The 27,521-nt window shown below is 40.7% G+C and overlaps 1 protein-coding gene across 3 annotated transcripts in view; it reads left to right on the forward strand.

Annotated features, from left to right (window-relative positions):
* BTBD9 (BTB domain containing 9) overlaps window positions 1–27,521 on the forward strand; it is a 409,382-nt gene that overhangs the window by 315,360 nt on the left and 66,501 nt on the right. For all 3 annotated transcript variants that reach the window (XR_009701567.1, XR_009701568.1, XM_061196280.1), the window contains one exon: window positions 6,523–6,630. Coding sequence is in view for 1 of the 3 variants with exons in the window: in XM_061196280.1 (XP_061052263.1) it covers window positions 6,523–6,630 (108 nt within the window). In the remaining 2 variants the exon portion in view is untranslated. The remainder of the gene's footprint in view (window positions 1–6,522; window positions 6,631–27,521) is intronic.

The raw sequence follows: 27,521 nt of genomic DNA on the forward strand, positions 1-27,521 counted from the left end.
AGGATCCCTCTCATCTTTGGGAAAATCCCAGTTTCTCACCAGTAAAGTTGTTCCTCTGAAACTGTACTGACTTCTGGCAGCTGTTACAGGCTCCCTCCTGCCTCTCAACAGCAGAGATTAAAATAGAGCCTCTAACATGATGTTTGTCTTTCTGCTCCTCATTCAGAAGAGTGAGAACTGTACTCTTCTGAATGAGGTGAAAGCACTGAAAGTTCCCCTTGTGACCAGAACTTCATCCCTTTCTCCCTCACCTTCATGTGCATCGCATCCGCTCTTTTGTGTCATGACCTCCAGTCCCTCCCTCTTCTGAAAGGTAGTCAGCCCCTCTGACCCCACGTAACTCCTCAGCAGCCTGAAGTGGTAAACACTCTTAACTACCCTTCACTTCCCTGATCCTGCACTGTCTCTTCCTTGTCACTGTCGATCCTGCTTTCTTCCCTCCTGCTCCCTCGGTGCCACTGCTGAAGAGAGTTCTAACCCACGCTGATTGCTCCATCTTCGAAAGGCCCCTCCCTGCAGCTCAGCTGGCCTCACGGAGCCTATTCCAAAACCTGTTTTGCCTTTTCACCCCACACTGCAGTCCTCCCACTCTTGGCTTCAACAAAGGATCTTCTTTCACGTTTGAATGAAAAGGTTGCTGTCCAGAGTGAGCCTCCTCACCACCTCATAGTCTCTCTGGTCTCGTAGCCACCCCATCATCATTGTCATCCTCATCATCGGAATGTCTACTCTTTTCGTGCACTCTGCTAGGAGCTTATCTTAGGCCCTTTTGTTTCCAAGCTGCAGAAACCAAGTAAAGATGGCTTAAGCCATAAATGGTGAGTTTATTACAGTGATTGGGAAATTTCTCATGGAACACTAGGGCAGGAACTCTGGTGGCCCCCATAGGGACTAAAATCAGATGTTGGAATCCTGCGAGGATCCCAGACAGCCCTCCCTGGGCCATACCATCTGTCTTCTTGCTTCTCATCGCAGATGACTTTCTTCGCTTCTTTGAGCTTCTGATGAAAGAGGGTCACTCCAGAATGTCTACATTTTTATCATCATTTTAAGTGAACAGAGCCAATTATGCTAAAATCTTACATAATTCTAAATTTTTGGTATGAAATCTGATTGGCCCACCAGGGGTCATATGTCTTCCTGTAATGCAGCTGGGTCTACAGAGCTCTGGAACCCCCTACATATACCTCAAGGTTGGGCCAGAAATAGTTCTCTAAGAGAGGAGTTACTGGGACTTCCCTGGTGGTCCAGTGGTTAAGACTCTGCGCTTCCACTGCAGGGGGCACAGGTTCAGGAACTAAGATCCCGTGCATGCTGCACGGCACAGCCAATAAATAGATAGATAGAGAAATAAAGAGGAGTTACTATGTAAAGGACAGATATGCCCCCCAAAAAACCCCAAAACCCTGTACTGCATAGGCTGTTGCAGAAAATTACAAAATGTTGGAACTAGAAGAGCCCTTAGAAACCATCAAATCTAGACCTTTAATTTCACAAGGGATGAAACTGAAGTACAAGTTAAATGACTTGCCTAATGTCACTTAGTCAGTGCTCAATAAACATTTGTTGAATTGTTGAATGGAAGACAATTATTTCTGAAGAACTTAATTTCTGAAGATTTTTAACAAAGAATAGTCTGTGCAAATTTTTGAGGTCAGAAGTACCTTTGACTTTGAGAGATTGGAAATGGATTTTATGATAAATTATTATTATATGACTAATATCTTGGCAGTTGATCTTCCCTTAGTTGTCTGTTTTTACCCAAATGGGAAAACTCAGCAAGAGCAGCAGTCTTGACCCCTGGCCTTGCAGTGGAGTCTCCCACGAACGATGGACAGATAGAAGCAGGCAAAACAGACACTTGCTGCTGATCTAAAAGACACCAATTCAGTGCAGAAGCTGTTGATCTCAACTGTTAAACCTCAGCCATTGTTCACAATCTGGCACAGAATTAATCCCTTAAGAAAAGGATGAAAAAAATGCCATTCAGCACAACATAGTTTGTCATCGCATGCATAATGCAGACTTTCCAATTAGAATGCTATAATTTGGAAACTTTCTTCACAGACTGATGAGAGAGCAATTATTTTAAAGAAGGGAAAACTCAGTCCACTGGGTTTGCCTCAAGTCACTTCTGACTCAAGTCGCAAAGACAAGAGTTTTGAAAACATATTCGCTATTGAATTTTGTATCAAAACACCAGCAAGGAGAGCAATTAGTTCCTGTAAACTGAACCCCAGTAATCAATGGTATGCAGCCAGCCAGAGCACTTATGGAAGATGTAAGCAAAATCACATCTGCTAATCAATTTAAAAAAGCCCAGCTCTTCACTGCTTTTCAGGGAAATTCCACAGTGAGAATAAGGAAGATGGAGGAGACGGTATTTAATATCACCAGGCATTTCATGCAGTGCTCTTTAGGTGGAGGGGTTTGTGGCCACAGCTAAACACAGACTTGATCTGCATCAATAGATCTTGGCTAGCAGCTTCCTTTATTCAGCCCTTTTTGAAAATGGCTTCTGGTATGTGGATGGGGGGATGTCGGGTATGTTTAAGGAGCTACTCTCAATTAACGTCAGAGGGAGTGTGTCTGTCCTGGGCCAGCTCACTGGGCAGACCTTTTCTGGCAGATTACAAATCGGAAATATTGCTGTGTTGTTGCAGGTGCAAAGATACGGGAACAGACTTTGCTGGCAGGGAAAGAAGGGAAGGGAATTGGTGGGCTTTACAGTTGTGCCTTATTAGAACAAAATTTCTCTCCATGGGCAAAAAAGAGATTGAGCCAATTTTTCCTTTAGCGTCCTTAAGCTGTGCTTACTTTTTTTTCAGTTGAATCAACAGAGGGGTTTTCATTCCTGGCTAAGCCTACATTCCAAGCAAGTATGCATCCTAGCACAGAAATTAGAATCCCTTTTATATAGAGAACAAACTAGTGGCTACCAGTGGGGGGAAGGGGAGGGGGAGGGGCAATATAGGGGTAGAGGATTTAAAAAATGGTTATTACGGGATTATATGAAATCGTGTGTGAAATTTTTGAAAATTGTAGAGCACTATAGAATTTGAAGAATCTTTCATTCAATTTTAAAAAAAGAATCTATCTTAAAAACTCCTATGTGTAGGTGAGTCTGAGCCCTTGCTTGACAACCTGAGATCCATCAGTGTCCCTTTTCCACTCAGGAGTCACCCTGACCCCGCATTTCCAGCCCCCAGGGACTCTTAATAGAGGAATAGAGAGGAGATGTCTCAACTGGTATGTGCACTTGGCTGCTGTTCAGAAAAAAGAATTGAGGCCAGGAGAAATTATTGAGGTAAAGATTGATAGAGTAGGCTAATAAAAATTAGTATCTTCAGCATGCAAACTGTGATAGGCAGTGGATTAATATCCTTTAAATATAAAGGGCATCTTGTAAGTCATTAACAAAAGGATAAATATAAGTAGAAAATGGGTAAAATGTTCAAGTTCAATGATAAGTAAAAAACTGCAAATTAAAATAATGAGAGATATTTCATCTATCAACTTGGCAGTATTTTTAAAGATAATATACAATATTGGTGATGATGCACAGAACAGGCATTTTCATACACTGCTGGTAGTGTGAGTATAAATTGGTGCAGACTGTCATTGCGGGTGAGGTGAGGGGACAGGTGTGCAGCTGTTCTATAATACACATCAAGGCCTCATAAGCCCTGCTCCAGGAGTTTCACTTCTAGCGACTTTCAAAGACAATAACCATAGATTTAGCTTAAGAATGCTCATCACAGAGGTTTCAAAGCAGTGCAATATTATCAACTACCTAAATGTCCAACAATAAGAGACTAATTAAGTAAATTATGGGGCATCCACACAGTGAAATTCTATGAAACCAGTACATATGATGAGGAAGAATATTTGATGATGCAAAAAAAAAGATATTCATAATAGGTCATTAAGCAAAGAAGCAGTTTGCACCATGTGTATGTGTTGACAAAATTACTGGAATTACAAGTGATCTTCATTTTACCTTGAAAGAAATTGTAGGACTTCATAGAATAAGTTACTGTAACTTTTTCCATGAAACATTTTTCCATGAAAAATATTTTTCCATGAAATATTTCAAGATCTGGTTAGATTTTAGCCCAAAAGGGACTGATTATTTTCATTTGGATACACTGGTAGAAGCACTAACTCAAGATTATCCAGAAGGATATGGATTATGATAAACCTGGCTCTCCATAAATAATCCAAAACTCCATTGGGAAACAGCCTCAACGTCATCTCCCAAAAAGCCTGTTACCAGGGCTGTTCAATAAAGAGAATGGTGAAGTTTTTTTTCCTGGTTTTAATCTACTCTGGCAGAGTTATGAATGATTTCAGCCCAGAACATATATGGAACATATGCTATAAACAGAGCCCACATGTTTGGAGTAGAGTTTTTTAAAAACAGAGAGATCAACGATCTTTCTAAAAGGCTTATATTCATTCTGAGAGCCAAACATAGAAGCAAAAATTACATTTTTAAAAGTTACTAAGTATAAATTAATATAGGCTTACTGCATAAACATGCTGAGAGACTAGAGTAATATTTGAGGAAATGTCTAATGAGGGAAATGATTCACTTTCTTATCATGCACACTGGTATAATCTAAAAGTAGAATTATTGGACACTAAAAACAATAGGGTGGATTCCTGTCTGATTGATTCAGAGTACTTTGAGAGGTTAAATACTTAGGTGAGTTCAAGAGAAGCAGTAGCATGTGCAGTATTACACATCTGTTTATGCTTTCCAAAACCTTTTAACAGTTTTCTCTACTTAAAAGACGAATTCTAGCCTATTAAGTAGTGTGTACTATCATTGATAGCAAACAAAATTACAATTGAAAATAAGGAACTGAGGGGAAAGCGGAACACAGTGGCATTTCTAATCCTTAGTAATAGCTTTAGAGGTGACACTAAACTGAACTTGTGCAAAGGACTGTCATTGATTGTAATTGCAGGATTAAGGAGAAATAATACAAACTACTTTTGTAGAGTGATAGGTTATAGGTTGTAAACTGTGACCCAGACACATAACCTGGGAGTAAAGGAAACATTTGACAGCAGAGTACAGAAAGGGGCTTTGGTCAGGACACCAGGTTGGAACCCTCACTGAGTTTAGATAAATTACTTAACAGCTTTAAGCCTCACTTTCACCATATATAATTTGATGAGAATAATAATGCTTGCTAAGAGGACTTTTGGAAAGATTTAATAAGTTACATAGAGCATTTAGCATAGGGCCTGGTACACGGTAAGCATTAAAGAAATTTTGGCCATTATAATAATAATGATCATTGTTGTTGTTGTTACAAATAATCTACTGATATTCGCTCAGCAAATATTCATGGAGTGTAGGCTCTGTGTGAGAGTCTGTGCCAAGTCCTGCGTGTGGAAAAACCAGTAAGACATAGACACTGTCTTCAGGGAGCTCACTCTGTTCTAGCTGGTGGAGGAAACAAATGTGCATGCCCAACTGTAAAGCAATAAGATAGATATCTTGTATGGGAAGGACTTTTGAGGCTGAAGTTATAGAAAACAATGATCTCTCACCACAGTGGCACTGTCAGAAGCAGAAGGCTGGACTGTGTTCTGCTCCCATATTATAATATTTAGATTCTTTTTTTATTCTATTTTTAAAATTCAGGAATGACACACATACAGTGCACAAACCTTTTGTGAATAGCTTGATGGATATTTACACATGTATATACCCATGTAACTTCCACTGGATCAAAATTAGCCCATTTCCAGCATCCTAGAAGGTTCCCTCACCCTTTTCCAATCATTCCCTCCCCCAGAGGTAACTACCATTCTGACTCCTGTCACCATAGATAAATCTTGTCTCTTTTGAGCTTCAAGTAAATAAAATCACATAGTCAATGCTTTGGTTCTTATCTGAGCTAAAAAGGGGGATAAGAAGAACAGGACCAATATGATCAATTTCTAAGAAATAAAAAATTTTACTGACGAATATATGTTTGCCTGTATCTCCCAATCAGGCAGTCTTACGAAAGCTATGCAGAAAGTCTGGTCAGAATGAGAAGGAACCTGAAACATGTTTAAGGTCATTGGGGCATACTAGTAACTACCACTTAGAATACCAATTAGAAATCACAGATTTCCCCATGAACAGTGGTCTCAAGGGTGTTACCTTTGTTCAGCCCAGCCAAAGAGATGAGAGCTGGAAGAATCAGGAAGGAGGATCTGGGGACATCTCCCTGATAAGCCAATCAGAAGATCTTTGCCACTTGGGGGACAGAGGCCGCCTGGGGTTGGGTGACTTGTGAAGTAAATTTTTAAAGAAACAAGCCTCTCACTGCAGGCTGACTCCACCTTCTCCCAGCATGCTTTCGTTGGGGATTCACTTTCTTTCTTTAGTCCTGGAAGTGTGTGGGCAAAGAAGACAGGTTGGAAGGCTAGAGTAGACATAGATCCCCTCACGCACACAGCCTAAGGAAAGAGCCAGGTGGAGCATTCACAGCATTCTTATGTTTTCCTTCTATTCAGGTTATTACTGTGGGACTGTGACGATCGGAGCTATAGCTACTATGTCGAGGTTTCCACCAACCAGCAGCAGTGGACCATGGTAGCCGACAGAACTAAAGTCACCTGCAAGTAAGTTACATCCTTCAGGAATTTATGCCACTTTAAAAGACAATCTTTCCACTGGATTCAGAAGATTCCAGTGAAGATTCATGGAGTCACCAAATTATATTCTTATTTGGAGGTTAAAACATTCTGATGATCCTTTACTTCAGTTTTTTGTTGTTGTTGTTGTTTTTAAAGGGGTCTTGTGCCTCTTTTTACTTAATGAGCCTTAGTTCTTTTTTTTTTTTTAATTTATTTATTTATTTATTTTTGGCTGTGTTGGGTCTTCATTTCTGTGCGAGGGCTTTCTCTAGTTGCGGCAAGCGGGGGCCACTCTTCATCGCGGTGCGCGGGCCTCTCACTGTCGCGGCCTCTCTTGTTGCGGAGCACAGGCTCCAGACGCGCAGGCTCAGTAGTTGTGGCTCACGGGCCTAGTTGCTCCGCGGCATGTGGGATCTTCCCAGACCAGGGCTCGAACCCGTGTCCCCTGAATTGGCAGGCAGATTCTCAACCACTGCGCCACCAGGGAAGCCCTACTTCAGTTTTGACTATTAAGTACTTGGATGAGAGTTTACTTTATATGACCAAAGAAACATTTCTTATTTTGTGGTTTTAACTTGACTTTTAAAAGTGGCATGTATCTAAGCAGGGAAAAGAAAGATACTTTCCACATGCAATCCTCTCTCAGGTCCTCCCCCCACATCCCATACTACCCCTTCGGGACTTTTTTCTTCCTTAGTGATTTTTGCTGATGCAATACACACTTTAGTAGTATTCTGAGACTCTCACCTATTCCCCACCCTCATATCATTCTCAGGGTTACCTTTAAATATTTATTTCATCTCCATGTTAGTTACACTGTTACCTAAACTAAGGAAAGTTTGTATCTTAGGTCTCCTGTGGGAAACAGAAACATTTCATGCATATGGCATTGGGGCTCTGTTTGACCTTACCTGGTTATGGGTGAAGCCAGGCAGAAGGATTCTGAGTTCTGACCAGCTTAGAATCATGCTAAGAATGAATGTAACCACCACTCAGATTGAAATTAGCACATCTGCAGCATCCTAGAAGGTTCCCTCATACCTTTTCCCAGTCATTGCCTGAAAAGAGCTCAGTGCCTTTTTGTGTAGAGCCAGATGCTGTGGGAGGCAAGATAAAGCAAATAGCTGAGATTTCTTTTTTTTATTTTAATTGAGATATGATTCCCATACCATAGAATTCACCCTTTTAAACTCTACAGTTTAGTGGTTTTTAGTATGTTCAGGGTTGTGCCATCATCATGACTATCTACTGTTCTAAAACATTTTCACCACCCCAAAAAGAAACCTCCTGCCCATTAGCAGTCTCCCCATTTCCCTCTAGAGCCCACAGCCCCAGCACCCAATAATCTTCTTTCTGTCGCTATGGATTTACATATTCTGGACATTTCATATAAATGGAATCATATAGTATGCGATCTTTTGCTCCAGGCTCCTTTCACTTAGTATAATGTTTTCAGGGTTCATTCATGTTATAGCATGTATCAGTACTTCATTTCCTTTTTATGACTGAATAGTATTCCATAATATAGGAATATATATAGCACATTTTGTTTATCCATTTATCAGCTGATGAACATTTGAATTGTTTCTACTTTTTGGCTATTATGAGTATTGCTGCTATGAACATTCCTGTACAAGTTTTTGTGTGAACATATGTTTTCAGTTCTCTTGTATATATACCTATGAGTGGAATTGTTGGGTCTTATAGTAACTCTATGTTTAAGTTTTTGAGGAACTGCCAAACTTGTCCACAACAGCTGTACCATTTTGCATTCCTACCAGCAGTGTAACAAGGTTTCAATTTATCCACATTCTTGCCAGTACTTGTTATTGTCTATCTTTTTGTTCATAGCCATCCTAGTGGGAGTGAAGTGGCATCTCATAGTGGTTTTGCTTTGCATTTTCCTGATGGCTAATGATGTTGAACATCTTTTCAAGATTTCATAATAGCATTAATGATGGCTTGTTTGATGCAATGTCTGACATCCTCACCATTATTATTATAGTAATTTTATAGCATGTTTGTATTGGTTAGGGTAACATTTGCCGCTGTAACAACTAGTGGCTTCAATATGTCAGTGGCTTAACACAATAGTGTACTTCTCAGTCATGAGTATTCCTGGTTGTCAAGTGGCTCTTCACAGATGATTGAGGAACCCAGGTGTCTTCCTTCTTGTGGTTCTGCCATCATCTAGGGCCTCATCAGCATCATTTGCATCTAGCTGATAGATGGGGAAAGAGCAGAGAGAAGGTAAACCTGGATCTGAACAGCCTTGGCCTGGGTATAGTAAACATCACTTCCACTTGCATTCCACTGGGGAGAACTAGTCAGTTGCCACACTAGATGCTAGTAGGACTAGGAAACGTAGTCAGCTCCTGGCTGGGCAGCCACTTCTCAGTGGATCACAGATCTTGTAGCCATCTCTACCATACCATAAGAAAACTAACAATTATTTAGTGACTAGTATTCCTTTGCCTGCATGTATTTTATCTTATTCTGTCCTGAATACAAAACACCTTGTATGGGATATCGTCCGCATTTTATAAAAGAGAGAATGAAGGGCTCTTTCTCTGGTACCACATTCCCTCCTAGAACCCAAAGCATTGCTAAACCAAGGTGGATGATGAAAACTGGGAAATGAAGTGATTCGCTTATTTCCAAGCTCCCAGAACTCTTTTTATACACTAGGAAGGCCTTCAAGGCCCATGAACAACTACCCATTTATCTTTCCAGAGTCATTGCTTATTGGGTATACAGCTCACAAACCAGACCCTCTCTTCCTCATCTTTTACACATCTCACTGGTTACCATCACCCATCTCTTCTGTCATTTTATGAGTTATAAATTGGATTCTTCATGTCTTTTATGTCCCCCTGTTGAAGGTGTTATACAATTGGGTTTTCAACAAGAACTGGTTGACTAACTACTGACAAGGTACATATCATAATGATTTTATATTTATTTAAATGGGTTTTTCTTGATTCAAAAACCCATTCACTCATTAGATCCTCTCCCAGTAGCCTTGCATTAAGTCATCAGCATCTTTTTTTTTTCTCTTTTTAATTTTTTGTTTCCATTAGTTGGTGGGTTTCAATAATATAAGTGTTCTTAACCTTGTATGTTAGCACTTAGATACTATAGCAGTAAGTGTTTTACAAATTAATAAATAATATATTAGAAGAACAAGAGTAGTAGCAAGAAGGCGAGTGCCTATTAACCCTCTAGGAATCAATGGAGCCAAAGGTTATGATTTAATGTTTATAGACATAAGCTGAATCTATTGTGCCTCCCATTTTTGAGTTAGTTCTTAGAAGATGTATTGGTTGGCCAACAAGTTCGTTCGGGTTTTCCTGTAACATCTTATGGAAGATATGTAGATGATAAAAGAAGAAAGCCTTTCCTTTTGAACTAATGTACTCCAGAGCAGTCCTCAAGAGAGGATCCTATTAGCTTCAAGTATTGTAGCCTGTTTTTTAGTGAAATAAAGTATGCAAGTCATGTTATAAATGAAATTCTATAGGACCATTAGAAATCAATAGCCCTGCCTCTTGATAGCATTCTACCTAGTCAAGAAATCAGAGGACAGATTTTTGCTGTCGTCTGAAAAAGACCTAGGGAGTGAGATTCTCCAATGTCTTCCTATAAATTCCTGCTCCTGGGTTAGGATAGTTTCCTTTTTTGGCCTGCTACAGTTGGAGCTTTCAGGATAAAGGCTCATTTTCTATCATAGATAATCCTGTTTTTGTATTGACTGATTTGGGGTTTTTCCCAGCTTATTGAGATGTAATTGATATATAACATTGTATAAGGTTAGAGTGTACAACACAATGATTTGGTATATGTATATATTGCGAAATGATCACCACAGCAAGTTTACCATCCATCACCTCACCTTGTTATAATTTTATTTCTTATGGTGAGAACTTTTAAGATCTACTCTCTTAGTAACTTTGAAATATACAGATGTACTGTTAACTATAGTCACCATGCTGTACATTACATCCCCAGAACTTATTTATCTTATAATAGGAAGTTTGTACCTTTTAACCACCTTCTCCCATTTCCCTCACCCCGCCCCCCCAGCGCCTGGCAACCATCAGTCTGTTCTGTTTCTATGAGTTTGTTTGTTTAGATTTCACATATAAGTGAGATCATACAATATTTGTCTTCCTCTGTCTGAGTTACTTCACTTAGCATAATGCCCTCAAGGTTTACCTATGTTTTCACAAATGTATCAGCTGATTTTACAAAATTACTTTTTGTTCTCTTTTTTCACGTCATCTATTCCTGTACCTTTTAACCTTATTTCCCTTTTTTAAGAAAATAAATTATTTATTTTTGGCTGCGTTGGGTCCTTGTTGCTGTGTGCAGGCTTTCTGTAGTTGTGGCGAGCAGGGGCTACTCTTCATTGCAGTGCACGGGCTTCTCATTGCAGTGGCTTCTCTTGTTGTGGACACGGGCTCTAGGCATGCGGGCTTCAGTAGTTGTGGCTCGCGGGCTGTAGAGCGCAGGCTCAGTAGTTGTGGCGCACGGGCTTAGTTGCTCCACAGCGTGTGGGATCTTCCCGGACCAGGGCTCAAACCTGTGTCCTCTACATTGGCAGGTGGATTCTTAACCACTGCGCCACCAGGGAAGTCCCTTATTTCACTTTTTAATCGTTGATTCCTTTTCTCTACTGTCTTCTAAATTGCTGAACCCTAAATCTGTGTCAGTACAGTAAAATACTAACATCAGTTTTTTTTTTTTATTATAAATGTAAAACATGCCCATGGAAAGTTATTTTCAACAGTCCAAAAAGATATAAGTGAAAAGTAGATTTTTACCCTCCCATCTTCTGTTTCATTCCTCAGAAGTAACTACTTTTGACTTTTTTTTAGTTTTTATAACTTCTCAATTATAAATAATATTTTTATATCTCTCTTTATCAACTTCACTAACTCCTTGGTATAAAAATAAATGAGGTATTTAGCTCACTTAACCACTCCTCATTTTTTGTTAGTTATGTTTTTCTTTTTAGTTCTACTATTACTTACCTGTTAAAATTAAACAATGTACTTAAACCTCTATTTTTTGATCCATCAATTGTGGATAGTATTTCTTGACTCCCTACTATGTTAGTAAAGAAATTACCACCCCTACATTTCCCTCTGTCTCTCCCCATCTGTTAGCTGTCCCACCTCATTGACATTGTGAAGATTTATGACATTATTTTCTGTTTTTTTGATTTATTTAAATCTTCCATGTGTTGGCTATAAACTGATCCTGAAAAGGGAAAACCACTAAGAACTCATTATAATATTATGATTATATAAACACTGCTCCCTACAGATCTAGTAATTCATTGGCTCTGTAGTGAGGGAAATGCTGTTCAACATCACTGAACTTGTGTCCCTCTTGGAAGAATTGTACTGTGTTCAGATCACAGATTCGATTTTCTTACAAGTGCTCAGAAGTATTCCACAAATGATAAATAGCTAGCTTCATATTAGCCAGCTTTTTGTTTTCCTGGAGTTCCTAATTGCCTCTTTTTCCTGTTACAGAAGTTCTGAAGCATACTTTTGTTCGCTGGTTAATTTATTTTCCCTTTTTTTTAATTGACGTATAGTTGATGTACAATATTACATAAGTTACAGGTGTACAGTATAGTGATTCACAATTTTTAAAGGTTATACTCTATTTGTAGTTATAAAATATTGGCTATATTCCCTGTGTTGTACAGTATATCCTTGCAGCTTATCTTATACATAATAGTTTGTACTTCTTAGTTCCCTACCTCTATATGGTCCCTCCTCCCCTCCCCACTGGTAATGACTAGTTTGTTCTCTGTATCTTTTTTTTTTATTATTATTTTTAAAATTTTTTAAATTTTTTGGCTGCGTTGGGTCGTTGTTGCTACGCACGGGCTTTCTCTAGTTGTGGTGAGCAGGGGCTATTCTGTTGCAGTGCGCGGGCTTCTCACTGAGGTGGCTTCTCTTGTTGCAGAGCACGGGCTCTAGGTGCGCGGGCTTCAGTAGTTGCAGCACACAGTCCTAGAGTGTGCAGGCTTCAGTAGTTGTGGCATGTGGGCTCAGTAGTTGTGGTGCATGGGCTTAGTTGCTCCACGGCATGTGGGATCTTCCCAGACCACGGATCAAACCTGTGTCCCCTGTACTGGCAGGAGGATTCTTAACCACTGCGCCACCAGGGAAGTCCCTGTTCTCTGTATCTTTGAGTCTGTTTTTTTTCTTTCACTAGTTTGTTGTATTTTTTAGATTCCACATATAAGTGATATCTTACGGTATTTGTCTTTCTCTGTCTGACTTATTTCACTTAGCATAATATCCTCCAAGTCCATCCATGTTGTTGCAAATGGCAAGATTTCATTCTTTTTTATGGCTGAGTAGTACTCCATTTTGTGTGTGTGTGTGTGTGTGTGTGTGTGTGTATCACAGCTTCTTTATCCATTCTTCTGTTGATGGACACTTAGGTTGCTTCCATATCTTGGCAATTATAAATAATGCTGCTATGAACATTGGGGTGCATGTATCATTTCGAATTAGTGGCTTTGTTTTTTTTGGATATATACCCAGGAGTGGAATTGCTGTGTCATATGGTAGTTTTAGCTTTAGTTTTTGAGAAACCTCCACACTGTTTTCCGCAGTGGCTGCACCAGTTTACATCCCATCATTGGTTTATTTTTGAACAGACTGCTTCCTAGGCCTACTCTACAGCTGTGATCTTTTTGTAGAATGTGGGTAAAGGGGTAATAAAACCCTTTTTCCTTTGCAGGAGATATTGTCCTTTGGCCCAGTTACCTTTCTAGATCTCTTCCCCTGAAAATCTGATCGAAGTGGAATGTCAGCTGGGTTATTAGGCAACATTGCTTATGGTAAAAATCACCCCTGATTGGTCAATTGCATCTGGCTGGGAGGACTTTTAATATCTGGTTGGAAGTCATAGCTTTGGGTTTCCTGAGTGTGATGACTTGTGACTAGACATGTCCCTCATGAAAGTTCTGGGATCTGTGTTTATGGAACTATTACAAGAGATATTATTTTCAATTTGAAATATAAGGCTTCTAGGCCAGAGAGGCCCCACACCTGCCCAGAGTAAGTCTTATACACTCACCTGAGCTGTGTCACTTGCATGCCAGCAGGAGTGACTCCTGTACATTTGTATGGACTGCTACAAGGACTCCCCCTGAGGAGAAATGCCTGCTGCTACCCTGGTGGCACACTGTCTTTTCTCTTCTCTCTCCTGGGTGAATTTGAAGCCAAATATGACTTGATTGGGTCTTAGTTAAGAAGATCCCTTATGAGCATTGCACAGAGTAAATCTATAGGTAATTTCTTCAGAAAGGGTATGTGGAAGGCAAATTTTCAGAATACTTGCATACCTGACTCATAGTTTAACTGGGTATAGAGTTCAGTTGCTTCAGAATTTTGAAAGCTTGGATTTATTGCCATCTATCATCTAATGTTGCTGATGAGAAATATGATATAAGCAGATTCTTATTCTTTGTAATAATTTATTTTTCCCTATAGAAGCCTTTAGGATCTTCTGTTCATCCTCGGAGGTCTTAAGTTTCACAATGGTATGGCTGGATGTGGGTCGTTTTTCTTCCATCCTGCTCAGTTTGCTATTATATGGAAATCTGCCTAATTCCCCTCAGATTTATGAATAATGTTTCATCCACCTACCATTTTCTAGAAATTCAACAAAATCTTGATTTGCTAATAGCCTTCTTTTGAGTTTGCAACACTATTATGAAGATGTCTCCTTTGTATTTCTTTGATGTCACCTCACTGGTTTCCAGGAAGGGAGCAAGGTAAATGTGCCGATTATGTCGGCCATCTTGAACTTGCATTCCCGGAAGCTCTACTGCATGGGCTGTTGATACTCCCCAGTGACCCCGCATCTTTTCCCTTTCCTTCCTTGTGCCTGGCTGCGTTTCTCCTGTGTTATGCAGCTGTCTTGTTTCCTGCCAGCATGTGCTCCTTACATATTGACCTCCTTCATGTTCATTTTTTAACTGTTTCTTCACTTTGTCTTGGTCCCATTGACTAATAATTCTGTCTGCCAAAGTGTTAGCAATGTAGGCCATCATCTGTCCAAGACTGTGCCCCCTTGGCAAACATTTTGGCAAATATAAAAAATTAGATATAAAAAATTGGGTAATACTGAAGATTTTCTTTTTCCACTTGAGATTTCTGTGGTCCTAATCTGGAACTACCTAGTGTCTCTAGATTTTAGGCTGATTTTCTCACAGACTGTCCATCTGCTTGCCAGATATACTAGTCATATTTCCTTCTGAGTAAGTTTTCTTCCCTAGCCTAAGTGGCCATTAAAATGATGTTGTAAAGAGTTTTTAGGGAATTCCCTGGCAGTCCAGTGGTTAGGACTCCGAGCTCTCACTGCCAAGGGCCCGGGTTCAATCCCTGGTTAGGGAACTAAAATCCTATAAGCCATGTGGCATGGCCAAGAAAAACCAAAAAAACAAAAGAAACAGAGTTTTTAATAACTTAAGAAAATACTTATACAAGATTTTTTAAACAGGATACAAAATTATAGAATTATAATCACAAGTAGGAGAAAAAACAATGGAAGAAGAAAGCCAGAAGGAAATATGCCAAAATGTTAATAATGGTTGACTTTGTATATTGGGATTAGGGAAATTATTTCTAGTTTCCTACATTTTTGACCAATTTATATGTACTTCTTTTAAAATCAAAAGGAAAACTTTATTTGAAAAAGATTTTTTTTTTCCTAGCTGCTGCCATAAATGTCTTGTAGAGATTTGCCCTTGACATTATTTGAGTAGCATATGCTGGCAGAGTGGCATGGTTTATTTACTGTCAGCAATAAATTAAAGAAATTAAATAAGTGCTGTACATAGCAATATCGTAGTAGCTTTTCAGAACCTTGAAGCCACTTACCCTAAGCACAAGTGCTTCCCTGAAAAGGACACCTGAGCCACATTTTCCTTATGCTTCTCCCCTTGGGCCTCTCAGAGCCCAGTTCTCCAAGAGTACTTCTTCCTTTCATCTTTCCCCAGGACTTCAGAAGTCCATTTCCACTTGTGTTTCCCCACTCAGAGGGGCCTGGCCTACTTGAGACCGTGGAACACTACCTTGGATCAGGCAATTTCTATAGCATCTTAACTTTAGAAAGTTTCTCCCCTGGGCCTTCCCTGAGAAGCACTTTGACAGTCTCTGTGTCACCTGGAAAGGCCTCTGTAGGGACAGCTCGTCTGCTCCCTGTACTTCAGCCTGACAGTATTCCTATCTGAGAAGCAGTTTGTCCCCTTTGCTGAATGTTCTGTCATTTAGTCCTGGGGAGGGGCAACATTCTGTTCTGGGGTCTGTTTCTATTTATTCACTAGGAATCTTAGAATGAGAAGTCATGTTTCTTTCTCTAAGTGCTGCAGTGGTTGAGGACAACGGGATAAATTAAAGGTGGAGAGTCACAGCCTCAGTAAACTCTGCCAAAGTGTAGCAAGATTGAAAAATGGGACATTTAAACCTAGACTGTTTATTTACCTTGCTGCATCTTCTTTGCCATTGTTAGTGATAAAGTTGAGAAAGCTTCCTTTCCACCAGCTTTGATTCTTAGGCTGGCACTTAACAAAACGAACATCTTGGGTTGGTTCCAGGAGGTCACTGCTAATCATGTGACCTGGGGTTGTGTGTAGAGGGCTTGGGGTCACTAATGTGATGCAATAGAAAGAAAGTGGGATTTAATGGAGAAAATAACTTCACCATTGAGACCTCTGATGAGAAGAAGTTCCTGTTTATTGTGCTAGTTTTAGTGTCCAGGATGGGATTGCAGATCTTGGCTGTTGCATAGGTCCTGTATTGAAATATTACCATTTTTTGTGAGTCTGCTGTGGTCACGGGTGGGCTGCCCTCCTCAGACCCCCTTCCCTGAGCAGTTGGAGGAGTGTGCTTGCTGCTCCTTCGTGAAGCGTGAGCCCGTTAATGGGCTCTGGTTATGTAATTGTCACTTTTAAAATGTTCGATGGAGATTTTATTTTTCTCTTTTCATACTTAATTCCATTTTTCTACACAGCATTTGACAGCAATGAAAAAAGCTAGTCATGTTCTTTCCTGTGTTTTTTTTTTTAAAGGGCAAACATTGGTGTTAATTTTGTCAAGAGTTTTAGAACTTGAATGATAGAGAAACATGTATCTGTAAGAGGAATGGCAAAAAAAAAATGAAAAAAAATAACAGAATTCAGATAAAACACAGAGGATATGTCTGGTACTAGGCAGACCCCTGAGTTAATGATGAGGTATCAGAGCCTGCCCTGTGGAAGGCATCTATCTGTTAGACCAGACTTGGAAACACTTGTTAATCATACTTTTGTTTATGGGGTTATGAAGTAGCCAGAGTAGATGAATATTTTGGAATAAAAAACATCAGAAGGGAGTCAGTCACTTATCCCTGCATGTCTAGAGAAGGGATTTACCTTTTGTATTTCAGAAACTTTTTAAGGAAAAATTTACCCCTCTGTTGGAAGCCACATGGAAAGTAGATTTTGATGCTAAATATGTGAACTGAGTTGTAAGTTTAGAGGTATCGGCAGGTTCTGTGGACCACCAGTGGAGCGGCTCCTCCCCCCCCCCCAGAACATTTGACAGGTGACGGCTCTGGAAGGAAATGAAGTCCCCTTGGATAGCCAATGATCAGGAGAGAAAAGCTGAGAGCTCTTTTCCCTCTTCCTTGCTTAACCCAGGAGCCATGTTATTCTGTGAGGATAATAATTTTTCCATGCCTATTATTTAAAAAAAAAAAAAATGAGGCATGCCTCAATAAAACTTGCTCAGTGAGCTGTGTGAGTACACTTAAAATGTACATAGTCAGAAAGATTTTTCTTTTTTATGGAAATAGCTTTCATATTAATATTATAGTCCAGATGACAAAGATAAGTCAAGACCACTTAATCCAACTACCATCATCTGTCTCCTCTCTCCTCTGCTCTGCTAACTGACCCCTCGACATTCTCGCTGTACCCTCCCTCAAGTTTACCTCACTTACTGTAGCCAGAGTGGCATTTTTCAAGCACAACTCTTGTACTATATCTGCTTAGAACCCTTAACTGGCTTCCCATTGCTTTCTGGATAAAGACCATGATTCTTCACGTGGCCTAGAGGGCCTACACAACCTGCCCCCCTCCTGCCTCTCCAGACTTATTCTGCATCACCCTCCCTGTGCTCCCCATGTTCGCATCAGCCTAGCTTCCTCTCACATCCCACCACATGTCATACTCTGTCCTCCCACAGAGCCTTTGCACATGCCATGGCCTCTCTCTGGAGCCCACACCCCTGCCCTTTGTCTGGTTAACCCTTATTATCCTTTTGTTCTCAGCTCAAGTCCACTTTCTCAGAAAGTCTGCCCTGACCACCTGTGGCGACCATTGTTTGTTATTCCCTCTCAGAGAACCGAGCTTCTTTCCTTTGCAGCTGATACTACAGTTTGCACTGACACTTTGCTTAGCAAGGTTATTAAATTACGGTTGTTCTTCCCCTCTAGAATGTAAGCACCATCAGAGCAGGGATTTGGTTTGTTTCACTCACTCTTAGCCATGGTCTCCTAGCAAGGACCTAGCACTTGTATTGTTTGAATGAATGAATGGATGAGTGCTACCACTCTGTCTCCAATCATGCATGCATGTTGGTTTCTTTTGTCCTGCTTCTGTCTGGAGCTCTTGTCATCACAGAGCTCAATCAGGACTTCTGTCCATCCCAGCTCAGATGCTGTCACATAGAACAAGGAGGAGTTTGTGGGAGAAAATAAAAGTTGCTTGTTGCCCTGATAATGTAGTCCTCGTAGACTAGAAATGTGTCCCAGCATCCCGTTATTAATCCATTATTGATCTGTCATCCTTGATTCATTTATAACCTTATTCCACAGCTTCAATTATTGCCAGAGTTTAGTTTGTCTGGTCTCCACCGTCTATCCTTGCCCCTCAAGTTAATGACTTAGATCCCCCAGTAACAGTTTATCGCTTGAGATTGGTTACTGGCTGGAAGTCCATTACTTTTATTTTTAAACACTCACAGAGAGAGTAAAGTTTTTCTTTATGGAGGAGCTGAGTGCTTTAAAAACTGTTTGCCAGCTGTGCCCCTTTTACTTTGGAAATTGATTTGATTTAAAATCCCAAATTTGAAAGGTGAAGATGTCTCAATTGTTTCTCTGGATTTTCAGAGTAAAAGGTTAAAAAAGAAAAAAGAAAAAAAAAAAAACTGGCCTTAATCTCTGAGGAAGAACTCTAAACCACTTGGTAAGGCACTCCGTGTGCCTCTCCCAGCAGGGTTAGAGTTTGTTCCACAGAACAGATCTCACTCTGGAATCCTGGAGCTCTGGATCCCTCCCGTGGTTTTAGGATGGCTTTCAGAGAGTCCAGAGAGGTGCTTGGGAGGCACCCCCCCCTTACCATGACCAACCCTTGATTAACCCCTTCCCTGAGATAGGCATTGCCAATAATGCAATGCAGTCTGCCCCCCTCCCCTGGGCCTCTAGTCAGAGTCACATAACCCTGAGCAGGCAAGCAAACTGGGCACCTAAAGACACCAGAATAACAGTTGTCATAGAAATCCATTTATTAAAATGAATGGTCAGCATGTGATCTGCAAAAAAGGAAAGCAGAGCCTATTTGTTGGTCAGTGAACAAACGCAGCAGGAAGGAAAGTCAGTGTAGTTTTGACCATATCTTCTTAGAATGACCTGCCTCAGTTTGTCCTGGGTTGGAATGAGAAGTGCTGTCTTGGTAATCATGCCATGATTAACGCTGACTCAGCTGAATCCCAGAGTGCTAAGAGGCTGGTGTTTTCTTCCTAGGTTAAAAAAAAGAAAGGGGGGGAAAGTGTTCCTGTGAATTCAGGTGTCCAGCATGCACATAGAATTAATTTTTAGAGCTAAAAGGGCACTCTTCCTTTACTATCTGATTTATTTTCTTGGCTTCATGGGTCTTTTCCATTCATATTTTCTATTAAATGTTGGCCCCTTCTAGAATGGCTTCTCAAACTCAGTTTGTCTAAAACTAGGCTCATCATCATTTTTCCCCATAAAGCAGCCCCTCTCTTGATGTCCCTGCTCATGTTGGTGGTAGTACAACTTCTCCAGGGCATCTCTTACCCCTTTGATTCTTTCTTCTTTGCCTTCCACAGCCAGTCAAGTACCATGTCTTTTGTTTTACACCATGTCTTCCTTTATTTCTAGTCCCTATGTTGCCTCCATCTTAATTCAGACCTTCATACCTCTCTCCCAGAATATTATAGTGGCCTCGAGTGGACTTCCCTCGATCTATACTCTGCATCCGTTGCTGTTCCGGTGTCTGGAACACTGTTGCTGGGTTCGTCTGGCTGTGATTCCTTATTCCCCTGTACAGGCACCTCCAGTGCCTGAGAAAAGCCTCAGATCCTTGCCTGGGTCATCTTCTATTTCTGTATGACCAGCTTTCCCCAAACTTCTTGTTTTCAAATATTCTGTCCCACTGTTAGACCTCATGCCCAGATTTCAAATATATAATTACCATATCTTTCTGACTCTTGCCAAACTTTCTAACCTTTATCTCTTTAATTCTGTCTTTACAGGTATCCTACTTAACTTTCAGTCTGGTCCAATTACTATTGCCAAATAAGTCAGTGTTTTAGATCAGCTAATTATCTTTATTTCCGCTGGCTGATCTTCATGTCTCTACCCATCCTCTGTTCCCTTCAAGACCCATCTAGAAATGCTCTGAGAGTTCTTCCTTGATCTTTCTCCTCCCGAATGCAAGTAACTGCTCCATTAGCTGAATGCCCACTGTAACTTGTTTACATCTAAGTTGATAACATTCACTTTTTCTTAGATCTGTTTCAGAGAAGGGAGGAAATAAGGGGCTAGGCTGGGAGGAAGTTTGCTTTCTAAAAATCTAGCCATTTTTCAAGGTACAATGGCATCCCCCACCCGCCCCACCCCCCGCGGAAGTACACGGCCAGATTTTCTCAGAGTAGCCTCTACAGTAGTTCATAGGTCTGTAATCAAGTCCGTAGCCCAACCAACTTTGATTGAGTCATATTTGTTGAGTGACCCTAGTAGGTAGAGACTACATTGTAAAGGAAAATACTGAGGAACCAGGAAGACATTTATCCTCTGAAGGAACTTACAGACTCTATACAACTTCTGAATGTTTGGGAGCCATCGCAACACCCACACCCACACACATACACACAGAATGTAAAATATAAAACAGGATCCTATAATCATAAAATATTGTGACTCAAAGTACCTTGGAAATCATAGTTCAAACCTCTCAGTTTACACATGAGCCTCTCAGTTTACACATAGTCCAAGCCTCTCAGTTGACACAAGCCTCTCAGTTTACACTTGCCTTTCCCAAGTCCTCATCTAATGAAAGGGTCCAGATCTCCTGATTCTGAGTCCCCTTTTCCCAGAATTTTGCATGGCCTATAAGACCATAGTAAAAAACAGACATATAAGGGCTGTAAGAACATAGACATGGTCAGAAAGTGGCGTGGGGTTAGGGAAATTTTTCTGGAAAAAAGCATTTGAGCCTACTCACCTACTACTGGCCTACATGGTAGCTGGGAAAACTGGTAATTTCCCGACCAAAGGGACCTATGAACTTCAGATTTAAAAATCAGATAGACATACAAGTCAGAAATAGACTCATCTTCAAGAAGGTATGATGAGGACTATAGATTACAAAGAAATCCACTTACATTTTCATATAATTTCCTACCTTGCTATCACTACTGCTTCTGCCACACAGTATTAATTTGACCAGCTTATTAATGTTTAATCTAATCTAATGTTTGTAATGAGCACTTGTATCATAATTCATACTTTAAAACTTGGTTTTAAAAGTATAGTCTCTAAACCAGATTACCTAGGTCTTCATTATCCAGGTTTAGAGTTATTAGCCTCTGTTTTTCTTCCCTTTTTCTCCCTATTGCCTACTTTTAAAAAAATCATTACATTGTTCATTAAGCCATTTATTAGACTGTTTCCTTCTACCAAAAGAGACTTGCATGTGTGTTTTTCCTCTGTTTTAAGCCAAGATCCATGAAGCATATTTTCCCCACAGTTGACATTTTCTTTTCATGATCCCTTGAAATGGAATGTAAGTGAATTTCACCATGGCAGTTGTAAGTTATGTACTGATTTGTCAGTAATAAACATGTCTTACAAAGTTTTAAAGTGTAGTTTTAGAGTGGTGATCATCTGGAATTGCACACATTTACCAGATGTTTTGGAAGGAGTTAGTGAGTGCTTTCTGCTCATACACTTTTCACCTCTGTATCCAAATTTATGCAACAGTTCAGAGCCCACGTAAAAAAAACCTAAACTGAGCAAAAGAATGTTTGTGCTCTTAGTGACGTGGCTGCACAGTCTTGACCAGGAAGGAGTGGTGAGTAGTCACCTTGTTTGTCCTTCTACCTCCAGGCAGAGTTGCAATTAAACTTTTCCCAGAATGTTCATGGTTTTCCTCTGGTGAAAAACTCTGGATAACATCCCTTGCTTCCTCATCTCCAGTTCACGTGTTGGGGGGATGCTCAGGCAAAGGAGGGCAGATGTGTTGGTACTGCTGCTGTCAGATGCAAGTAACTTGTTTATATTGTTCTTGTTGCCTTCCTAATTCTCTAGGGAGTTACCGAATTCTCTGTAGGATTTGGCAATGGATACATAGTCTTAATAGAAATTCTGACTGCGGAGCTTTGAAATGTATAGTCTTTTCTCTAGGGTGTGCTGGGGGTGGGGGAAGGAGGGGCTCATGGAAGCTCGGCTATTTGTTTCACATTTCTGAAACTCTTCAATTCATTTTTCCTAATTAAAATAAAAATCCAAACCTATACTAATCTAATGTTGAGATCCCAGGTTTAAACTAACAAGAGGATACGATTCCAAAGTTCATGTTCTCACAGTACCAGTGAGCCCCTGTATCACAGCCTCTGCCTGTTGGTAGGTGCTTCAGGTAGATTAATTGAAGACCTCAAATGCTCAGATATGTGGCTGTATTGTGCTGCGAGGACAGAGAGCCACAGTAACGTCTAGTAATCAAGTTTTTAGTAAGACATGGCATGTGCTGAGATCTACAATTACTAATTCATTCAATTTGGGATTTCTAGTCTGGTTTTCAAGTTTATACCTTCACATTGCATTAATATCATATTCTTACATTAATATTAATTACCTTTATAAATTTCTGAGGAGATGAGAAGGGAGGACAGGGCACAGTCTTCTAAGCCATTCGTATTTGTGGATGGAACAATTGATTTTCTCGGGCACTATTTCCTTAAGTTGCTTCCTTAAGTAAGATTATCATTCAACTCATATTGAATCATTGCCCTGCTAAAACCCCCAATTCGTGGGACACAGGCCCATGTTAACTCAAAAACGTGTTACTGATCCATCCATAACTTAGCAGACATATTTTTGCCACTGCTCTAGGTCAGGCACTGTGCTGGCTGCTTCCCTCCTCTCATGGGCTTGTCAGCTAAGCTTTCCCAGTCAGCTTGGGACCAGTAGTAACTGAGGGGCCTTGATCCAAATGTAAATAGAGGCATTTGTGGATTCTGACATACTTAGCTAGACCAAATCTTCTCTGAGTGAATCAGTAGGGGTGACATTTATGGGAGCAAGCAGCATGCTAAATCTGGAAACACGTACTACATAGATGGGAGTGAGCTTGGCCTTGGTGGGTAAATAAAGATCACTCGTTCTCCCTTCATCCTGCTAGAGGGAAGTTCAAGTGTGCCTTTGAGCAGAGAAGATCTTCCTGGAGATGGCAGAATTGCAGCCTGCACACTCAGCCCATCCGCTTCTTTGTTACCTTTGTACTGGAAACAATAACCTCAGTCGTAGGGAGGCTGAGCAAATTGAGCATGTTTTGCTGCGTGCCTGTGCCAGTGCGCTGGCTGCCTTCTCTGATGCTAAGTGTGATGTTCAGTTTGTAATGAGCACTTGCAGTTTCTGTAAACTGTGTAATACCATATAATAAGTAGTAATTTTCCACTTATCCTTGATAACAGGAGTTTTCTGCTTGGCTTTTAGTGATAGCCAAAATGTGAGTGGTTTTTTTCCCCCTCACCATATGATGAATTTCCAGAGGCATCTTTTTTCACAAGCTAGATTGACAAATTGTTTTCCAAGTGTGTCCAAAATGTGTAATAGCTAATCTTGCCTTTAAAAAGTCAAAGTCAAATAAAATGGTTCTGAAGTAGCCATTTATAATAAAATGACTATATACATTCTTAAGCTTGTTTTAGCTGGCTGTGCTCTTCCTCAAGGGATTAGTAGCTTGAAGCTTAGCCCAGTAGCTTGGATGATAAAACTGCCATGTCTCAAGTTATTGTTTTAAATTTCCTGTGAGAGATTATATCTTAAGTATAAGGTGAACTCGCCCTAGATAACTTTGGTGCCCTTCCTGGAGAGAGGAAGGAAGGCCGTTATGCTGTGTACTCTTCTCCCCCGAGTCACACACTGTCCAGATTGGTTGGAGTTCTTGCTCTGATTTCTTTTTTTAATCATTGGGAAATACTTTCAGAAAAGAAATGGACACAACTTTACATTGTAAACCTTCTTACCTCCATTTAAAGTCATCCCTTGACTTTCCCTTGATGCTCAGAACACCGTAAAATTCAGTGTTTTTCTGTAATAAATTAAGACTGCTTTTTCATCAGACTGTCTTCTCCCTTTCTGAGATACAGCGGGCATTATCTATTCATTCATTTATTTCTGTAGGCCTCTTGGTAACCACTTACCCCTATCAGATGGCTTGAGCAAGACCAGCAGCTGTTGATTTTGTGATATCAGGGAAGTCTTATGAATCATGTTGATGGGAGCCTTGGTACTTCCATGATCACTGGGTACTACCTTTTATCTGTCACAGAGCTGGCCTTCCTGCAGATTTCTTGCCTGGGACTTTGGTGTGTCTGACTTGCTAAAACTAGGATATCAGTGAACAGTGGCAACTAAGATGCAGAATTTGCTTGAGCTGACCTCACTTAAAAGATGATTATGCCTTTTTGGCACAAAAAGTTGGATTTGTTCATCAGAATGACTGATCCTCTCTTGTGCAGAGCTCTGTGTGGGGTTATAAAGAAAAGAGAAGATAGACCACTTGCCTGTAGTCTAGTTCAGAAACAACATACACATCAAAAAAGACTCTCCTATCAGCTGACTCTTTCCAAGTGTCACCTAAAAAGCAAACTGAGGTTGAATAATTCTTTGTTTCCCATGTCTGCTTAAAAATTCATTCAAATCACAGAAGAATTAGTGTGCAGTTTATGAAGAAAGTTTATTAGAACTGAAAAGCAAGCAAGTCACACTTTTACGGAGTTAGGATGATGATCGGCGAGTTGTGGGAGACGTGTGCTTGGGCAGGGACCTGGCTTCTTACAGACTCCAGCATTTCCAGCGGCGCTCAGAAAAAGTGCCTCTCTCCCATTTGGTACATCTATACTCTTGTAGCCCTTTGCTTCTCAGATCTGAATCTAGATGCACCATCTCAATGGCTCTGGAGTCTGGGGAGGTATTGTTTTGTGTTCTTCCTCCCTGGGGGCCTTCCACTGAAAGGCTACACTGCATGTGGAACTGAATTGACTCTGCACATAAATGCTCGGACTCAGGTGGAAGCAGACTTTTAATCAAACACCAATAGAACAAACCATTCTCTACTGAAATCTCTGGAGTTGTGGTATCACTGGTGCCCACATTTTCCAGTTGTTTCCTGGGATTTGATATCTAGCCCAGCAGGTTGTCTTTGGGGTTTACTTAGATCGGTGTAATTAAATTAGAATTTATAGTCTTGTGATCCTTCTACTTAGGAATTTTACACGGAGACCCCCCGGTGCAGATTGAACATTGTGTGTTGGCAGTCAGTCGTGATCAGAATGAGGGTCTTTACTTCAAAGCAGGAGTGGTTTGCCCTACATTTGATTTGAATGTTATTGTTTAGCTTCTGTTAGGATGTTGGGTATTTGGCTTTCAGGTTTGGGCATAGCTTCCCAAGTTGTTTGAAATGATGTCACAGACCAATGTTCTCCTTTAGAAATGTATACATCACATGATTTGTTAATTTTAGTACAGTGAAAAGTAAAGTAACGGGGGGAAAGCTATGGAAAACTCAGAATTGTATTTTCAAAGAGAGAACCTAAAATTTGTACCACTGTTGCCAATTCCTGGTCTCTGTGCTGTTTGGAAAGGGAGCTGAGGAGGAAAAGCACATAATGGAGAGCGAATGGGGAAAAGGGTGTAGGGAAGCAATGTGAAAGCCGTTGTCATAGTTATTTCTTAAATGAGGCACGCCTTTCCTTTAAGAATGTCTAACTTACATCTTCTTGAGAAATGAGAATTCTGGCTTATAAAGAGATCCAGAGTCTCGGGCCCCATGCAGCACCCTTATGCCAAGTGCTGAGGGCTGCCTGCCCTTTTCCCTTGGGGCAGGGATCTTTCAGTGTCATTTTGCCCAAGGGGTCTGTGGGCAGCACTGCATATCAGTATCATTGGTTTCCTTGTGTGGTTTGTTTTATGCATTTGAAACCATTCTGAGAAGGGGTTCATAAGCTTCGCCAGACTGCCAGAGAGATCCGAGGCACAAAAAAAAAGGGAAGGTCTAAGTGTCAAATGAATACTCACATATGAAAACCTTTGGGTAAAGCAGGCATTTTGAAAAAATAGGAAGCACGGGTTTACAAACATCTTTATTATCGTGTTTTTTTCCTTACCTGATTTCTACTTGATCTCCCATGACCTTGTCCATCTGGGGCGCACCATAGGTCTGGGGCCATTTGCCGCTAAGATGAGCACGTCAAGCTCATCTTTGTCACTGACCTCTTCATCTTAAACTTGAAGTGTAGTGACCTCAGTTGTTACACTTCAGCCAGTGTTCCTGGGAGCCAAACGAAGTTCTTTGCAGTGGAACCTGAGCCCTCCTCCCCAGGCTCAGATTTCAGAAGCAATTCTCTCTTTGGAGCTGCATTTGCATTTGCACAGAAATCCTGAAGGTTTGTTCTAAGAGATCAGGGGTGGGGAAATGCGGCCACCCCTGGCTTCACTTCAGCCCTCGCTCTGATCCTCCAGGCCCGCCTGCCTTCTTTCAGGACTCCTTCTTTACTGACAGGAGAATACAGTATCTACCTGCTGGAAGCTTGTGCAGACCTTTATCATTCAACCCATTTTATGAAGTGCAGTTGACCCTTGAACAACATGGGGGTTGATCCACAAATAACTTAGAGTCAGCCCTCTGTACCCACAGTTCGTACACATCCGTGGATTCAACGAACCCCGGACTGTGTCATGCTATGGTATTTACTATTGAAAAATATCCACGTATAAGTGGACCCTTGCAGGTCACACCCACATTTTTCAAAGGTCAACTGTTCCTACTATGAGGTTGGTGCTATGCCAGACAAAAGTCCACCTGACCACAAAGTTCAAGAGCCCGTAGGAGTGGGCTGATGCTTGCAGTGTGGCTGCCCCACGTGACTGCCCCACCCCCAAGGAAAGTTGACCCTGGTGGAGGAAATAACACAGGCATGGATGTGAAAGCCTGTGTTGGAATTGTTTGTTTTAAATGTAAAATGGTTTCAAGCTCAGCCTTTATATTAGTGATTATGTTCTTGAAATATTTACCAGTATCTTGCCATCAGAAAGAAAAGTGTGTAGTATGGCAACATTAACTGCACATGAGTGAAGTAAAACAGGCAAAATTTAAATCCCTGGACTAGAAACCAGGAAGCCTGGCTCTCAGCCTTGGTTCTGTCACTGACTGGCTGAGCATCCTTCAGCAAGCCCTTCACTCTCCCTGTACCTCTGTCTCTACAGCTGTAAAACACCACTCCTAAAATGAGGCTCAGTGCTGGACCCCCAGGGCTGTTTTTATTAAAATA

This window comes from Eubalaena glacialis, chromosome 7, assembly GCF_028564815.1.
Source record: "Eubalaena glacialis isolate mEubGla1 chromosome 7, mEubGla1.1.hap2.+ XY, whole genome shotgun sequence".
In the NCBI taxonomy this organism is placed as follows: domain Eukaryota; kingdom Metazoa; phylum Chordata; class Mammalia; order Artiodactyla; family Balaenidae; genus Eubalaena; species Eubalaena glacialis.